The sequence below is a fragment of the Vidua chalybeata genome, chromosome 10 (genome assembly GCF_026979565.1).
Source record: "Vidua chalybeata isolate OUT-0048 chromosome 10, bVidCha1 merged haplotype, whole genome shotgun sequence".
Classification (NCBI taxonomy): domain Eukaryota; kingdom Metazoa; phylum Chordata; class Aves; order Passeriformes; family Viduidae; genus Vidua; species Vidua chalybeata.
In genome coordinates this window covers 9433055-9447956 of record NC_071539.1, presented here as the reverse complement: position 1 = coordinate 9447956, position 14902 = coordinate 9433055, and the positions used below count along the sequence as shown (strand labels likewise).

Genomic DNA, 14902 nt, shown 5'->3' with positions numbered 1-14902 from the left:
AGAACATAATGCTCGTTGTTTCCCAGCCCACTACAATGGCCAGGGCATAATTTGTGACTCCTGTCACGGCTGGGCTGGGCGCCTGCCACTCTCTTTTTTTCCAAGGCCTCTTTGAAGAATGAAACCAAAGAGCCTTCAAGCAGGAGTTTGCGTGTTTACTGCACTCCCCGCCCCCTCACTTGCTGTTTCCTTTAGAGCTCCAAGTCATTTTAACGATTTATTTCATGCACTTTACATAGCAAGAAGCTGTAGCAACAGCTGTGTCCATGAATCCTTACCAGGCAGCTCTCGGGATATTTTGGTCTGTCTACTTATTGTCCCTGGCACAGTTAAATAAATCTCTACTGGAGGAAGGGACTTTACAGCTTAGTGGCAAAGGGCTGGTGAATGGGAATACCAACAAGACACTTAGTGGGCTACTGGATCCTGGAATAGCAGTGCCTCTGGCACAAAGCTCTGCTCCCAGCAGCGCAGCCGGGGGCCAGATCCAGCGCAGGCTCTTTGTTGCTGCAGCAGGGACGGCGTCTCCATCCGGCACCAGCGATAGACCTGCAGTTTTGGGCTGAAGCTTGGGCTAGAAGCAGTTAAAGCACGTCTGGGACAGATGCTGCCCTTGTCATGCTGCTGTCGATCCAGGGCTCGGCTGTTAACCATGGTGGGCTCATTTCCATGGGTGCCATTTGGGATCTGGGCATAGATGTGCTGCCCAAGGCTGTGTGCTCTTGCAGGGAGCTCAGCTGGGGTCTGCAGAGTCTTGCAGTGCCAGACAGGATTCAGTCCATCAGAGCATCACAGGATTGGGTACAAGTTTACTTTTGCATGTGGGATCAAAGCTTAAAATATCAGCTGGCCTTTCTCTCACTCCTGACTTTTCTAAAACATCTGAACAATTTCTTCTTTAGCTCTGTTAAAATCAATCAATCTGACATTTAAATTGTATGTGAATTTGATAAATAAAGACAGGTTACAAAATGCCACACGGAATGATTTTTTTTTAAAGTTTTTCAACTACTTAGGACAAAAAATGTTACAATGCTTGACTTTTCATTTAGTTACATAAATAATTTTTTTATAAATATCTCTTTATAAACAATATATAAATAGCTTTACAACATAAATACATTTATGCATGACATGAATTTACAAACAGCAATGTTATACAGCTGGCTTCATCAGTCTCTTGGAAAAGCACTGTCCCTTGTCTCGGTGAGTGTTTGTATATATAATATATATAAGATAGAGAGCACTTGTTAAAAAAATAACAAAACCAAAACAGTTGGTGCCATGATTCCTCGTACCAAAAAGACAAACACAACCACATCTTTTGTCCATTCCAAGGGGGTCTCTGCTTCTCTAGGTGTTGCCTGGGGGATGTGCCTGGCTGTGCGTGGTAGGAAAAAGTGGACTGTGGACTCAAAGCCCTGCAAGGAACAAGAACAAAGTGCCCATTAGTACTTGCTATGCAGCACCCCTTACCCATCCCCAGCCAAAACCCCTGCCAAAGTATCCGTGGCCTGGGGCTGGGGGATGCTGGACTCAACAGAAGCCATCCCTGAGCTTTTTGCCTGTGCTAAAGCAAGGAAGGAAGTGCACCCTTTGCTTTCTGGCCGGTGTTCAGGGGAGAGGCTGAGGGAAGCTGCTGCTCCTCCTGCCCTTGGGTCTATTGGAGTTTTTTTCCTTGTTCTGATGGGTTTAATGAGAGAGAATGGGTGTGACCTGCCTACATGGGGTATGTGTGTTCCTCTTGGAGCCCTGAGCTAGCAATACTTGGCAATATTGAGGAGTCTCTAAATGAGGGAGGAGAGAAACAGCACCCACCCCTCCAGGAAAGGCCATAGATCAGCACTGGCATCCTGTAGGCACCTTTGGGTTGTGCTATTCCCATCGCCCTGCAGCGATCCAGTCCCCTCTGTGCCCAGTTATGTTACTGCAGGGCTGGGCCGTGGGAAGAAGAGCAAGTGGCCTGGGCTGCAGTGGTAAGTGCTTCCCGATGTGTGAGTTCATCTGTGTGTGTCCTGCTGGCAGGGCCAGGCCAGAACCGTGCCTCACTGCCCCCAGTACCCGCAGGGAGACCTGGCAGGGGAGGCACTGCCATGTTTGTCCCAAACCCATCACTTCGGGGAAGTGACACTCCTTCACCCATTGGTTGCTACACAGTGGCTGTGAAGCACTGTGGGAGGAACTTCTCCCAGCTTCCCATAACTTGCTCAGATACAAAGCTGTAGTTAGGAAAGTGCTACTCGTGCCCGTCACCACACCTAGAAGACACCTGGGAGGGAATTTATGTATTGTTTTTCCTTAAATTAAAAGCACTGGAGCATGGCTGAGACAGGAGCCTCACTAACTCTCCAACTGCAGGCACACTAGGGGTACCCTACCCTCCTAACACCTATCCATAGGTCACCTAAGTGTGTCAAGCAGAGGGGGCAACTAGGAACCTGTGACTGCACCGGAGCTCCTCCTGCATCCTCCCCGGAGCCTACGGGTCTAGCTCAAATTAGAGGGAATCCAGTTTGAACTGCTGCGGGAGCAGCTGGGGGCTCTGACCCTTCTGCAGGGCAAGGCAGCGGGAGGGCCGGTGGATTCTGGACGGGAATGGAATAAGGCCAACTTTGGGGTCCTCCTCTGCCCGCCAGCAAAGCCAGAGGTTGCGAGGCTCAGCAGGATGAACACCTGCAGTCCCGTGCGCTGGCATCTCGCGTTCACAGGGCAGCGCATCTTCCGCATCCCCCGCGGTACCGGAGCTCAGCCCCCCAGCCCCATCCCGGCCCCGGCCCGACCCCATCCCGCCCCGGCCGCGCACTCACCGCCAGGGGTCCCTCAGCATCCGAGGCCGCTCATGGCGCCGATGCGATCCAACTTGAGCCCGAAGCAGCCCTTGCCCAGGCCCTTCTTGTGGAGGCCCTTGTGGCGACGGCCCGGCGGGTCCTGCAGCAGCCGCGCCCAGCCCGCCCGCGGCCGCGCCTCGGCCCGCGCCTCCCGCGCCTCCCGCGGGCCCGAGCCGCCGCCGCCGCCGCCGCTCCGCTCCTTCTCCCGCTCTTTCTCCCGCTCCGCCGCCTCGGGCGGACCCGCTGCCGCCGCCGCCGCCGCCGCCGACCCGCGGGAGGCCTGTGGGGGGGCGGGGGGGAGGAGAGGGTCAGAGCGCCGCCGTCCCCAGCGATCCCCTTGAGTGTTGGGGATCCCCCGTAAGGGACGCGCAGAGGGGTCGGTGTATCCCCCCTGCGATGCAAACGCGCGACTGGGTCTCTGCCCGACAGTGCAGTCCATCACCCTGCTCTGGCAGTGGCCAGAGCATCTTCTCCCCTCCCTAAATCTGTGCTCCCTTCCCTGGGGTCAGAGCATCCCCCTAACCCACACCATAGCGGTGTCTTCCTGTCCCGGTCAGTGCATATCCACACCGCCCCTCCAAAGGGCTGGTGGTGCTGCACACCTCAGCTGTGCTGCTGTCACTATCCTGTCGTCCCATTCCATCCTGTCCTCCCCCCACCCATAATCTGAAGGGGCCTGAAAGCTGGCAGGTCCCTTCCTTTCAAGACCCCCTCGGTCACCGCATCCCTCACCAGTTTAACGACCTCTTCAGATTATGGGGAGGGGTCCTGCCCCACAGATCCCCGTGCACCACTGCCTTGCAGACTGTCCCCAGCAGTGGTGGGGAGATCAGGGTTCCTCCTCCCTGCTGCTCCCTCCCCCAGTTAATGCTCTCTATGTCCTCCCAATCCTCCAATTCTGACCCACAATTAGAGGGACACACCTCCTTCCTCACTGTTCCCCCATCTCCCAGGCCTTCCATTTCTCTCCCTGCTCAGAGCTGCTGCCCGCCAAGCCCTGGAAATGTTCATCCTCAATCATTTTCCCAACATCCCCCTGTATCAACACTTTTTCTTCAGCCTACACCCCAGTGTCTTACAGGGACAGCGCCACTCCCATCCCACTGCTGCCCTGGGGCACTCGTCAGACCGTGTCCCCATCTCTGTGCCCAGACCTTAGGACAGTACCACCCAGTGGTACTGGGTGCCTCGGGCACATCCCTCCTCCTCAGCATCTCGGGACAACCAGATCCCTGGGACACTCTCATTTGGGGCGCCCCTTCCCCATGGGACACGCGGGGAAGGGACACCCACCTCTGCGCCCCTGCCCGGCCTGTTCGGTCAGGACAGCCCGGAGGGCTCTGCTCTCGCACCCCGTCCCACCGTGCACCTGCTGCCTGCCCCGCTCCGGCTCTGCTCCCCCTCCCCCGTGCCCGGCACAGAGGGGTCTCCAGGGTGACTCCGGGGAGCCCACTGCCACCCTCCCCTGCTCCGATCCCGCGGGCTCCGGGGCACACCGCGTCCCACTCCAGCCTCTGGTTTGGGGCGGATGTCCCCGGACGTTCGGGACAGCCTGGAGAAGCAGGGAGTCCCCCTTGCAGTCAAACAGCCCATGCGGAGCGAAGAACCCCTCTTTGCACTGACTCTAGCACCCCACAGGCACCCCACGTTTCCCCCTGAGCCGTTAGGACTCTGAGCGGGATCGGGAGAGGAGGAAGAGCCGGAGAAAGCTCCAGCCGTACCTTCTGTGGGAGCTGAGACGCCGGCTTCGCCTCCAGCCTGACGGAGAGCAGCGCGAGTAAAAGTCCACCAGCCAGCAAGGGTGAGATCTGCATCCTGCGGGGCCGAGCGGCAGGGGGCTCGGGGGGGCAGCGGGGAGCCGAGGGCAGCCCCGGGGAGAGGACGGGACCGACGGGAGTCAAAGTTCAGAGCGGAGCCCCGAGGTCCCTCCTGCCGCCTGCGAAGTGCCGAGCTAGTGAACTTGGGCTGCTTTCTGCTTCATTCATTTTATAACCCAACCTGCTCGGTGATGTCATCTAAATACCCAGGTCCAACCCGGTCTGCACTCCACAATAGCAGGAATTTAAAGGGGGGGTGGTGGTATCCCCTCTCCCCTGGCAGTAACAAATGACACAAGACAACCAGCTCCGGCAGCTGGAGACCCGAAAGGGAAAGCGGGGGGCATTTGGCTCGATGCCCCCGCCCTCCCCTAAACGCCCCCGGCCCCCCTGCAAGCTGTCTGCCCTCTCCTTGCCGGCTGCCCCACGGCCCCTCCGCTCCCCGCACTGCCCTGCTGACCTCCCGCGGAGGAACACGGGCCACGCGGGGGGTGGTCCCGGTGCGGGATTCATCCCAAAAGACAGGAATAAGCACAAAAAGCACTTTTTTTTTTTCTTTTCCCCCACATCCAGGATTAAATCAGAAACTGTGGCTCCCAGGTCTCTGCTTGCCAGGAGCAGGGCCACTGCCCTCTGTGACAGGGATGTGAGGGACACAAAGGGATGGAGGGGACAGCAGTGCTTCTTGAGGGCACCTAAGTGGGTCTCTTGGCTCAGGGGGCTGACCTGCTCTCTCTGCTTCTGGGAGGATCTTGATGGTGTTTCTGGCCCTGGAGATAGGGCTTTTCAAGCACCCTGGGGATGTCCTCTGCAGGGCAGAGTCAGTGTCACAGGGTCCCTTGTGGGGACAGGACCTCACTGGCTGACCCACCGAAGGGCTGTGCAGCCTGGCCTCCCTCTGACCTGCTCCCGGAGCTAGAGGTTACAGGAGAAAGGTGTGATCCTGGGATTAACTCCAGTAGATCACAGGGCCTTTGAGGAGCCCCTTGCTCTCAGCCTTCCCCTTTCCTGGCTGGCAGGGCAGGATTTGTGCCTCTACTGCTGCTGGGGCTGGCACTGGGCAGCTCTGGAGTTCTGGTGGCTTTTTGCTGATGGAGCTGAGCACCATCCCCAGCCCTCTGTCCAGAGGAAATGCTCTTCTTGGCATGAGGGCAGAGGAAAGACACCCCGTTCTTTGCAGGAGCATCCAGGGCTGAATTGCATTAAGTTGGATTTGCACCCCAAAACCCTTCCCTGAGAGCAGGGAAACATTCTCTGCTCTTCCCCCTGTCCCTGGAGTCTGTTTCAGTCTGGTCCTTTCCTCCTGCTCTGTATCCTGGTCTTTCTGGGCTCTGCTGCTCCACAAATCTCTGGGAAGCTGTCCCTGCTGGGGGACCATGGCTCTTTGGGGGGCCGTAGTATCCCTGCTCAGGAGCAGGGAGATGTTTCCTCCTCCACAGCCCAGGCTACTGGGCACGGGACACTTCCAACAAGATTGGCTTTTCAGCTCCATGTGAACGGGAGCTGGAAGGAGAAGGTCTCGGTGTTTTTTCCATTGTGCCTGCCAGGTGGAGACAACTTGGACTTTTTTGAGTGTGAAGCTGTGCTTGGGCATTTGTCTGCGTGCAGGCAGAGCAAAGTGATGGAGTCGGGATTAGAGCCGACCCCGAGTGCCAGAGAGCCGTGGGTGCAGGCAAGGAGCAGAGAGAGGCCCCTCCTCTCGGGGTTCAGTCCTTGTCCCACACGAAGTGCAGCTGGAATGTAGCAGCCAGCCTCGCCAGGGTGCAAGGAATGGGGAGCTCTGCACAACTACCCCCATCAGCAAGGCTTCTGCAGGGGAAAGGGGAGCACCAGCTGAGCCCTGGGTCTCCACAGGATGAGAGATGACATCTCTCTGGGGATGTCGGGGTGCCCGAGGCCACCAGCAGCTCAGCAACCCCCACAGAATCCTGCCATCACCGCTCTGGTTGCACTGGCTCCTGCCCTGGTGCTGTGGGCAGCTTGTCCCCTGGCTTCTCCCGGTTGACCCGGGACGGGGAAGGAGACGAGGCAGATGGCTGGGGAGAGATGTCACAGTGTGGGCAGGAAGGGCCACCTCGCTTGCCACCAGCCCCCCTCGCACGCTGCAGTCCGTGGGGTCGGTGCCGGAGCTGCTCCAGCAGCCCCTCGCCCCGGAGGATTAGAGCCATTAGGATGCCAGGATTAGGATTATCGCCACAAACACCACAAGGCGGTCAGGTCTCAGCCAGTGCCTGCCCGCAGGAGGCTCGTCCCTGCCCTCGGCTCTCTAGCGTGGTTTTCATTAGTGTGTTTTCTTTGTCACACTGTGCAGAGCCTCGGGTTTGGGGGGGAGAGGAGGGGCTGTGCTTTATAAATCCAATTAGTCTTGTTATTCAAATTACTCCGCCGAAGTCAGAGCACACAAAGACTTAACTCAAACCAGATCGGATCCGCTGGGGTGGCAAAAGCTCAGAGCTGGAGCAGAAGTGTGTAGGAAGGGGTTAGGAGTGTGAAACCCTTTTGCTTGGTGGGGTGGGGGCCTGAAAGCTTTTAACCCTTAAAGGGATGGACCTTCATTAGTGCACAGCCCTGTGGGATGATCACCCAGGATGAGAACTGGCAGACTCAGGGCATGCGTGGAAAATGAGAAGTGGAGAGACAGGGCTGGGCTCACAGGGGTCTTCTCCAGGCACAGGAGAGCAAAGAGGATCCTGCACAGCTGCACAAGGAGGGGTGGAGACCTGTAAGGTGGGCTGGAGGGGGTGACACCCCTCCCCATTGCACCCAGGGGTCCAAAGAGAGCCAGGAGGAGAGAGGGGCACCAGGGCTGGCCTGTCCCTGAGAAATACCAGCATCAAACCTGGATTATGGGGAATGGGCTGCTGTGGAGATGCTGCTGAATCTTAGCGAAGTGGGGTGAGCCCTGAGTATGGGGACTTTTGGTGTGCAGGGAGTGGGGAAGGGAGCAGAGAGTGTGTTGTGTGTGTGAGAGGGCACACATGTCCCCTGTCTGAGGATGGAGAGGGATTCATCAAAGTGTGACCAGTGCCAGCATGATCTGGGAAGTGGGAGGAGATGGGTCATGGGGATATGTGTGACAGCAGCATGGAGTGTTCTGGCCGCATCACAAGGAAGGGGTGAGCAATGCCAGCACTGAGGCTGCATCCTGCTGGGCAGCAGTGGGGCCCTGGCTCTCCTGGCTGAAATTAGGAGCCAGGTTCCAGGCACCTTCTGGAGCATGATGTCAAGAAGGTTCACAGGATAGAAATGTGGACTCAAGTCTGAAGTAAGCTGCTACTGTAGCAGAGAACAGCCAGTGATTAATCTCCTCTTTCTTCAACTCACTTATCCTTAGGGAACGTGTTTCTTATTGATTTGGGAAATCACTGGCCAGATTTATGTCTCTTCTGCTACCTCGTGCCAGGAGAGCATTTCCTGACCAAGAGATGGATAACCCTAGGACGAGGATTTTCAGCTGATGCCATGTGAAAGCCAATCATCCCTTTGCAAAAAGAGACATCAGAAGGCTGAGTGCATGTGATGGTGATGCAGAGGGGCTGATGTTTTCCCATAACCAGTGGCCAACCCAAGTTGTTGTTGGTTAAGAACCATCCCAGGTGGTGAGATGGAGGAGGTACAAAGATGGAGCAGCTATTAGGATAAGGGAGCTACTTGACCTCCAGCCACCAACTACCAGTGCTCAGGAATATGATGTGTTCACCAAGAGAATGTCACAGACGGTTTGATGTGCTGAAATAAGTGTTTTTTACAGTTGGTTTTCTTCTTTTTACAGGTTTTAGAGTACCTCTCTAGGGGTCTGATGATAGCCAACTCAGTAAGAAGCAGTTTGAAGAGAGATTTCAATTTTGATTATTGGGATGGATGAGCAGCCTCTGGTGCATGCAGGGGACTATCTGGTCCCACCCCTGTGATGATATTTCTTCTGAGGATGCTTTGAAGAAAGGTTTTCTGGGAAATAACTCTGTAGCCCCTGAGGCAGGAGCACTGCCTGGCAGCTCAGACCTGGCCATTACTAGCCTCCAGCCCCAGCAGCCACCAGGTTGTCAGGGGGATGGGGTAGCTCCATACACCCCATACATGGGGGTGCTCTCTGAACCACTGATGGAGATTTTGGCCTGTTTGAACATCCCTGGTGTTTGTTTTGGATGCTGCTGCTGTTGAATGAGGCATTACAGGAAACACTACAGGATTTTGCACTTTCCCCTGTCTCCTTTGGGTCTGGAAGAGGGCTCTGGCTGAGGATACAGGCATGGCCAATATCCCCTCTCCCCAAACTGGGATGGTGATGGGGAGACAGCCCACAGAGCTGCCCTGATGGGGCAGGCAAGATTGGGGCTGCACGTGCTGCAAGGGTTAGAGACCAAGAGGGCTTCTCTGTCCCCTCCCAAACCCTCCCAGAGTGGCAAAGCTGAGGAGAAGAGGACAAGCCCCAGGCAGAGACTCCCAGGTCTTTGCTAGTGAAGTGCTGATATCCTGACAGGCACAGTGTGTTTTCTCCCCAGGGCTTTGCCTTTTGGGATCTGCCATTTCTCCTGGGCTTCCTAGGATGCTACAGTCTCCTCCTGACATTCTGGGTGTTTTTTCCAAGGCTACAATGGGATATCTGTGCTCTGGAGCTGGGATGCCTCACTGCTCTGGTGGGAGCAGGAACACAGTGTCTCAGGGTTTTGTTGAATGTCAATAAAATGAAGCAATTCTAACACACGGGTGACTCCACGCCATGAGCCTCCCTCTGCATCAGTCCTCAGAGGATATGAATTGCGCAGCCTCCAGCTCCTGGCAGCCTCAGATCTGCAGCTGATGTAGGGGCAGGTTGTTGGGATTTTCCAAGCTAAATGCCACAGTCATCTTTGTTCTGCTTTTTTCAGATGCCTTCCCCATGAAATGGGGGTCTGGCAGTGTTTCACCCACAGCTTTGGGGTCCCAACATCATCCCAGGCTTGTTGATTTTGGCACTGAGCATCCCTTTGGGAATAGGAACTGCCCAAAGGGGTGATGGCCCAGAAAGGCAAAAGGATGAGTTATTAATATCACATTCATCCCTGCAGGGAGCCATGCCACGTGCAGATCCTGAGAAGAGATCCAACAGGCCTGTGGGGACCCCCAGCATGTATCCAGGGAATCTCTATCACAGTGGTGGAGCTGGATGCCGCCAGCGCCTCGGGGGATGGCTGTCTGTGCCCTCCTGTGCTAGTGCACACCCAGGCCTGGCAAGCAGATCCTCACTAGCCCCACGGCCCTGGCAGCAGCATGTCCTGGCTTGGCAGGAGCCTCTTCCACCTGGTTTGGCTGTGCAAACCCCTGTCACCCTCGAAAAAGCCATCAGCAGCCCCCCTGCAGCCCGTGCAGCCCCCCTGCCAGACACAAACACCCTCCAGCTCCTCTGAGCTGGCTTCCTGGGAACCCACTGCAGGTGGTGGGAAGTCCCTTTGGAATCAGTTCTTCAGGGAAAAATTTTTGGGCTTCCTGAGTGTCACCTGGGAACCCCTGGATGTGGGAAACATCAGGGGAGTGTTGGGAAGCAGAGAGCCAAACATGCGGGTCTTGGCGGTGCTGGTGGTCAACCCTTTGACCTCTTAAATAGAAATGATCCCACTGTGATCCCACTAAAGCCAAGTTTGGGCTTTTTGCCTCTTTTTTTTTCTTTTTGGGAGGGAGTTTGTGCAGGTGCCAGCTGAGGAGCACTGAATGACCCTGGCTGCGGCAAGGGGCTGACATTGGAAGGGGAAGATTTCAGCACCACGAATGGTGGGGCAGCCATGTAGAGACAATAAGGGTCTGGCTGGGTTTTGGCCATGCCTGGGAACAGCTGAGGTGGCTGCTCTTGTGGCCGGGAGCGCTGCCGGCTGCAGGGGGTCACGGTGGCCCCGCTGCCACCCCACAGCAGCCGCTGTGGACGTGCAGGGCTCCACAGCCCTAACCTTTAGCAACCAGACAGAATAACAATGCCGGCCTGCTGGGGCATAATGGCCGGTGTTTGCTTGAGATACAAAGGCACCGAGCTTTCACATGAGCTAATACTGATAAGTTACGCTCCCATGCAGTGCCCCGCCTGCCAGACGCAGCGGGGCCGGCAGCAGCCCCTGCCTGCCTTCACCGAGCTGCTGAGACGCGCCCACCGACCCTTCAGCCCGAGGTCCCCGCTGCAGCATCACCCCCGTGCCCTCGGCGTGCTGTCCCCACTCATCACCCATCTCCACAGCGGTCCCATGGGGGCTGTTTCAATCTCAGTGGGGAGTGGGAGATGCAGGGTGGAGATCAGGGCTTGTGGGATGAGTCCCTACCCCTGGGACTGCATAGCAGTGTGGTTCCTTCGTTCCTGCATTTCTGGAAAGTATATTTTCCACCTCCCTGGGAACATCAGAAGGGGTTTGAACTCACTGCACGTTCCTTGCCCCATGTGTCCTGACCCACTCTGTCCCCCAGCCCTGCTCAGTGCAGGACAGCTCCTTTCCCAAGTTTCCTGCTGTGACCTGTGGAGCTTTGTGTCATCCATAGCCAGTCTCAGCACCTCTGGGAAGCTCCGTCCTGCCACCGGAAGGCCTTCCACATTGAAAACTGAGGGATACATTATAAAAGAGCAGAACTACTGAGGAAGAGATTTAAAGGTATCCAAAAGACAAATGCAGGTGACCTCAATGTAATCAGTTGCAAGGCACTAACCCTGCTCCTGCCCTGGCTTCTCACCTCCTTCCTCCACTGCCTCCTTCACCTGCTTCTTGTCTGCCTGTCCCTCTTTGCTGGGGTCTAGTTCTCTCTTCTTTCACTGGACAAACAAAGCCAAGCCAGACCTTGACCCCTGCCTGGGGTGAGTTGCAGACGTTCCTCCAGGCAATGAAGGTGATGGGAACCCATCATTTCTGATCTTGGGTGGCATGTTTCCCAACCAGAGGTATGGAGGGCTCAGGAGAAGACTGGAGAAGCTGAAGGACGGGTGGGGCAAGACCACGTGTTGTGACACAGCAGATGGTATCTACTGTGGAGAGAGATGGATTTTAGCTTATTTATGGTAATAAATCTGTCACACTCCCCTTTATCCTCCCTGAGCATGGCTTATGTCCTCCGGCCAAGTGCCCAGATGACTCCCAGTGCCTGAGAGATGTCAAAAGGAGACAGACTCAGGTTTAATGCTGGGTGCTGCTGCAATCAAGACATTTCCAAGGGTGCCCAGAGGTTCCAGAGCAAACTCACAGCCCTGCTTTGCCTTTGAGCACATACTTGTGCCGCGTGGGTCTCTCCTGCAGACAACAGCAGGGAGGTAGAGGCAGAGCACCCCGCTGCCCTCCATCCCTCTGCCATGGCTACAACCTGAAATACTGTGAGAGGTGACATTTGGGTTTGCAGGGTGGCATTTCCATGTGCAGCCTCAGCTCACGCCGGGTGGGCTGCAGGAAGAGCATGGAAGCTTCACAGGAGCTGTTCTGCTCCCATCCAGGGTTCCCCTTGTTGAGTCATCTTGGGGTGGCTCCAGCCCCTTGGCCAGTCACTCCTGATTAACGCTGATGTAAACGAGTGCCGGGCGGGCCCTCACTGCTCACTGAAACCACGGCACAGGAGCCAAAGCCTTCGTAAGCTTTGGAGCTCCTGGAGCTCCCAGCCAAGGAGCCATGTGGTGCTCTCACCTTGGCCGAGGTGCCACAACACGTTCCAGCCTCCAAGTCGGGAAGCAGCTACCAGTTACTGCCTGGGGGAAGATGGTGAGATAATCCTGTGCTGTGGGAAAGCAAGCCAGGGCACCGGGCTGGGCTTGCTGCTACAGGACCCCAGGAAATGAGAGTGCAGGGGAAAAATCTGCTCAGGGACCTTTCCCTTTCTGAAAGCCCATGAGATGCCATGGAGGGTCAGGGAAGCAGCAGTGAGGCAATGGCTCCCTTCTGTTCAGCAGCCACGAGGATGGTGTGGATGGAAGATGGAGCCAAAGGTGAGACTGAAGCAATCCAGCCCTTCCCTGGGAGGGATTGTGATTGTGCACGAGGTACCAGCTTGCTGTGATGTTTGCACGTGACCTCTTCCAAAGGGTGTGAAGGATGGGCATGCAGCTTGTCCCAGCCACTCAGAATCTTCTGTGTGCCCACAGGTACTGGGAGACACGGATTTGCTGTAACTTTCATTTGTCTGGGTCAGTGATGGGGTAGAGCAAAAGAGGGCACAAACACAGGCCCTGTCCCATGGAGCAGACAAGATTCCCAAATCCCTGGCTGCTACCAGGAGAGCAGGGCTGAGAAGTGCTCTGCTGACCTGCTGGGGACCGTGGCCCCTTGTGCAGCAGGGCCCAGCTGGAGGCCGGAGCTGAGGGTGACAGAGGCATCCAGCAGCGGAGCCGTATCCTCACCACAGCTGATATCCCTGCAAGCCCCAGCCCCCAGTGCTGGCAGTGGCACCACCAAACACCAAATCCTCCCCGCTTCCTCTCCCATCTGTGGAAGGACCAGGGCATGCTGAAGCTGCTGCTGCTGGTGGCACCACCTGGTGCAGGGGGCAGCCTGGCCAAACTCCCAGCTCAGCTTCATGCCCACTGGAATGAAGAAGAGCAGAGACACAGCGTGACTCAGCAACATGGAGAGGAGCTGCTGCTCCCACCTGGCTGGTACAGGGAGGGGGACAGGGGGGCTGGGGGCCCTGGGTCCCCCCACCCCATCCCTGCTCTCCTCCATGCAGCAAGGGCAGCCTGAATGGATGTCAGGGGTCAGCCCTGAACAGCTGGGGCTGTGCCACCACCCTGCCTTCACAGAGCACCCACCTTCACAGTGCCAACCACCTTGCTTTATCAGCAGCTAGGAGAAGAGGAGGAAGAAGGGGAGCACACATCCTCTCTCTGACAGGGTGATGCCAAGTGGCCACGCTACCCATGGGGCCAGCTCCAGCAGAAATGGTCTCCTGCTCTGTCTTTGGGTCCCGTGGGAGCAGCTGCTGTGTGACTGGTGGCTCTGTTCAAACAGAGGATGCTCTGCTCGCTTTCCTCTTGGCCAGTGTGGGGCAACTTGCTGCCTCTCAGCCATGCCAGAGCAGAGCTGAGTCCTCACTCTCCTCCTTGAGGTGGCCAGAGCTGCCAGGGTGGGGCAGCTGATGAGCTGGCATCAGTGCCAGCAGATCATGGGCAGAGGCTTCTGGCTCTGCATGGTTCATGCAAATGAGACACTGCCTTTGCTGTGGCATCCTGGCACCGGGGCAGATGTGACTGTCCTTGTGCAGGCAGGTCTGTGCTTGCTGCCTGTGGTCCACAGCAAAAGCCTGGTGCTTTCTCAGGGCAGCTCCCTTGACCCACCCGAGGGCTGGAGCTGGAATGGTCTGGGCTTGCCACGACCTTGTGGAAGCTCAGCAGCGCTGGCTGTGGGAATGGCTGAGGGGCCAGGTGGTGTTTGGGAGCCACAGGTGATGCTGCACCCTGAGCAGATGTGGCCTCATGGCCTTTAGAGGTGGCTGATACCAGGCAATGTGCTCACTGATCTGCAGCATGCAGGATGAAGAATAAGGACCATGGGGCCAGCGTCTTCCCCATGCCAAGTGAAGGGGCAGCATGGATGCCTGCTCAGAAGCTCCTCCCATAGCGAAGACAAAACAGAGCCTTTCCCCATCAGAACCCTGTCTGGAGACTCCAGTTCAGGTCCCTTTGGATCCTTCCTCCATCTACTGAGGGCATTCTCCAGGCAGACAGCTCAAATGGGATTGATTGACTGGGGGGTCAATTGACTGCCATAGGACAGTTTATTGCTCTCCAGATTTTCTTCTGGTTGAAATTCTTTGGCAGCACAGCCTGAGTTTGCAGGTAACGCCAGAGTGACCAAACTACACATTCTCAGTCAGCCAAAGCCTGGGTCTGACTCTGCTGTAAAGCCTTGTGAGAGGTCTGTGGTCACAGAACCAGGAGGCAATAAAAGTGCCAGCTCTTGACTCTGGTCTCACGCTTTAATGACACCCTCTGATCCACAGGCTCCGATTTGGAGGAGGTCAGGCCCTGCTGCTCAGCACCAAGGGCTGGTCACTCCTTGGCCGCTGTCGCGTGGGTGAGCAGGGGATCAGCAGGTTTGCTTGCTGCCCAACTTCCAGCGCCAGGGGAGCAGGAAGAGCTCAGGGAACAGGATCCCAAAGAGCTCAGGGAACAGGATCTAAAGAGTTCAGGGAACAGGATCTAAAGAGCTCAGGGAACAGGATCCTGGAGCCTGCTCTTCTCTGCGTGGCAGGTGAGGCCATGTGGGTGCTGAAGGAGGCTTCCCCATGGGACTTTTGGAGGTACAGGTGTTTGCAAAGCTGTGAGTT

At 56.5% G+C, this 14902-nt stretch overlaps 1 protein-coding gene across 1 annotated transcript; it reads right to left on the bottom strand.

Moving 5' to 3' along the window:
* Positions 1 to 203: 203 nt before the first annotated feature.
* NPPC (natriuretic peptide C) lies at positions 204 to 4815 on the bottom strand. Its single transcript, XM_053951197.1, has 3 exons — positions 4550 to 4815; positions 2808 to 3108; positions 204 to 1421 (listed from the first exon to the last, which is right to left on the bottom strand). The coding sequence occupies exons 1-2, from the start codon at positions 4640 to 4642 to the stop codon at positions 2821 to 2823; spliced, it is 381 nt and encodes a 126-aa protein (XP_053807172.1). The 5' UTR covers positions 4643 to 4815; the 3' UTR covers positions 204 to 1421; positions 2808 to 2820.
* Positions 4816 to 14902: the final 10087 nt, after the last annotated feature.

Coding starts and splice junctions, on each gene's coding strand:
- NPPC (XM_053951197.1), bottom strand. CDS start 4,642: ATGCAGATCTCACCCTTGCTGGCTGGTGGACTTTTACTCGCGCTGCTC. Junction 3,109..4,549: donor CGTCTCAGCTCCCACAGAAG/GTACGGCTGGAG, acceptor GCCCCCCCACAG/GCCTCCCGCGGGTCGGCGGC.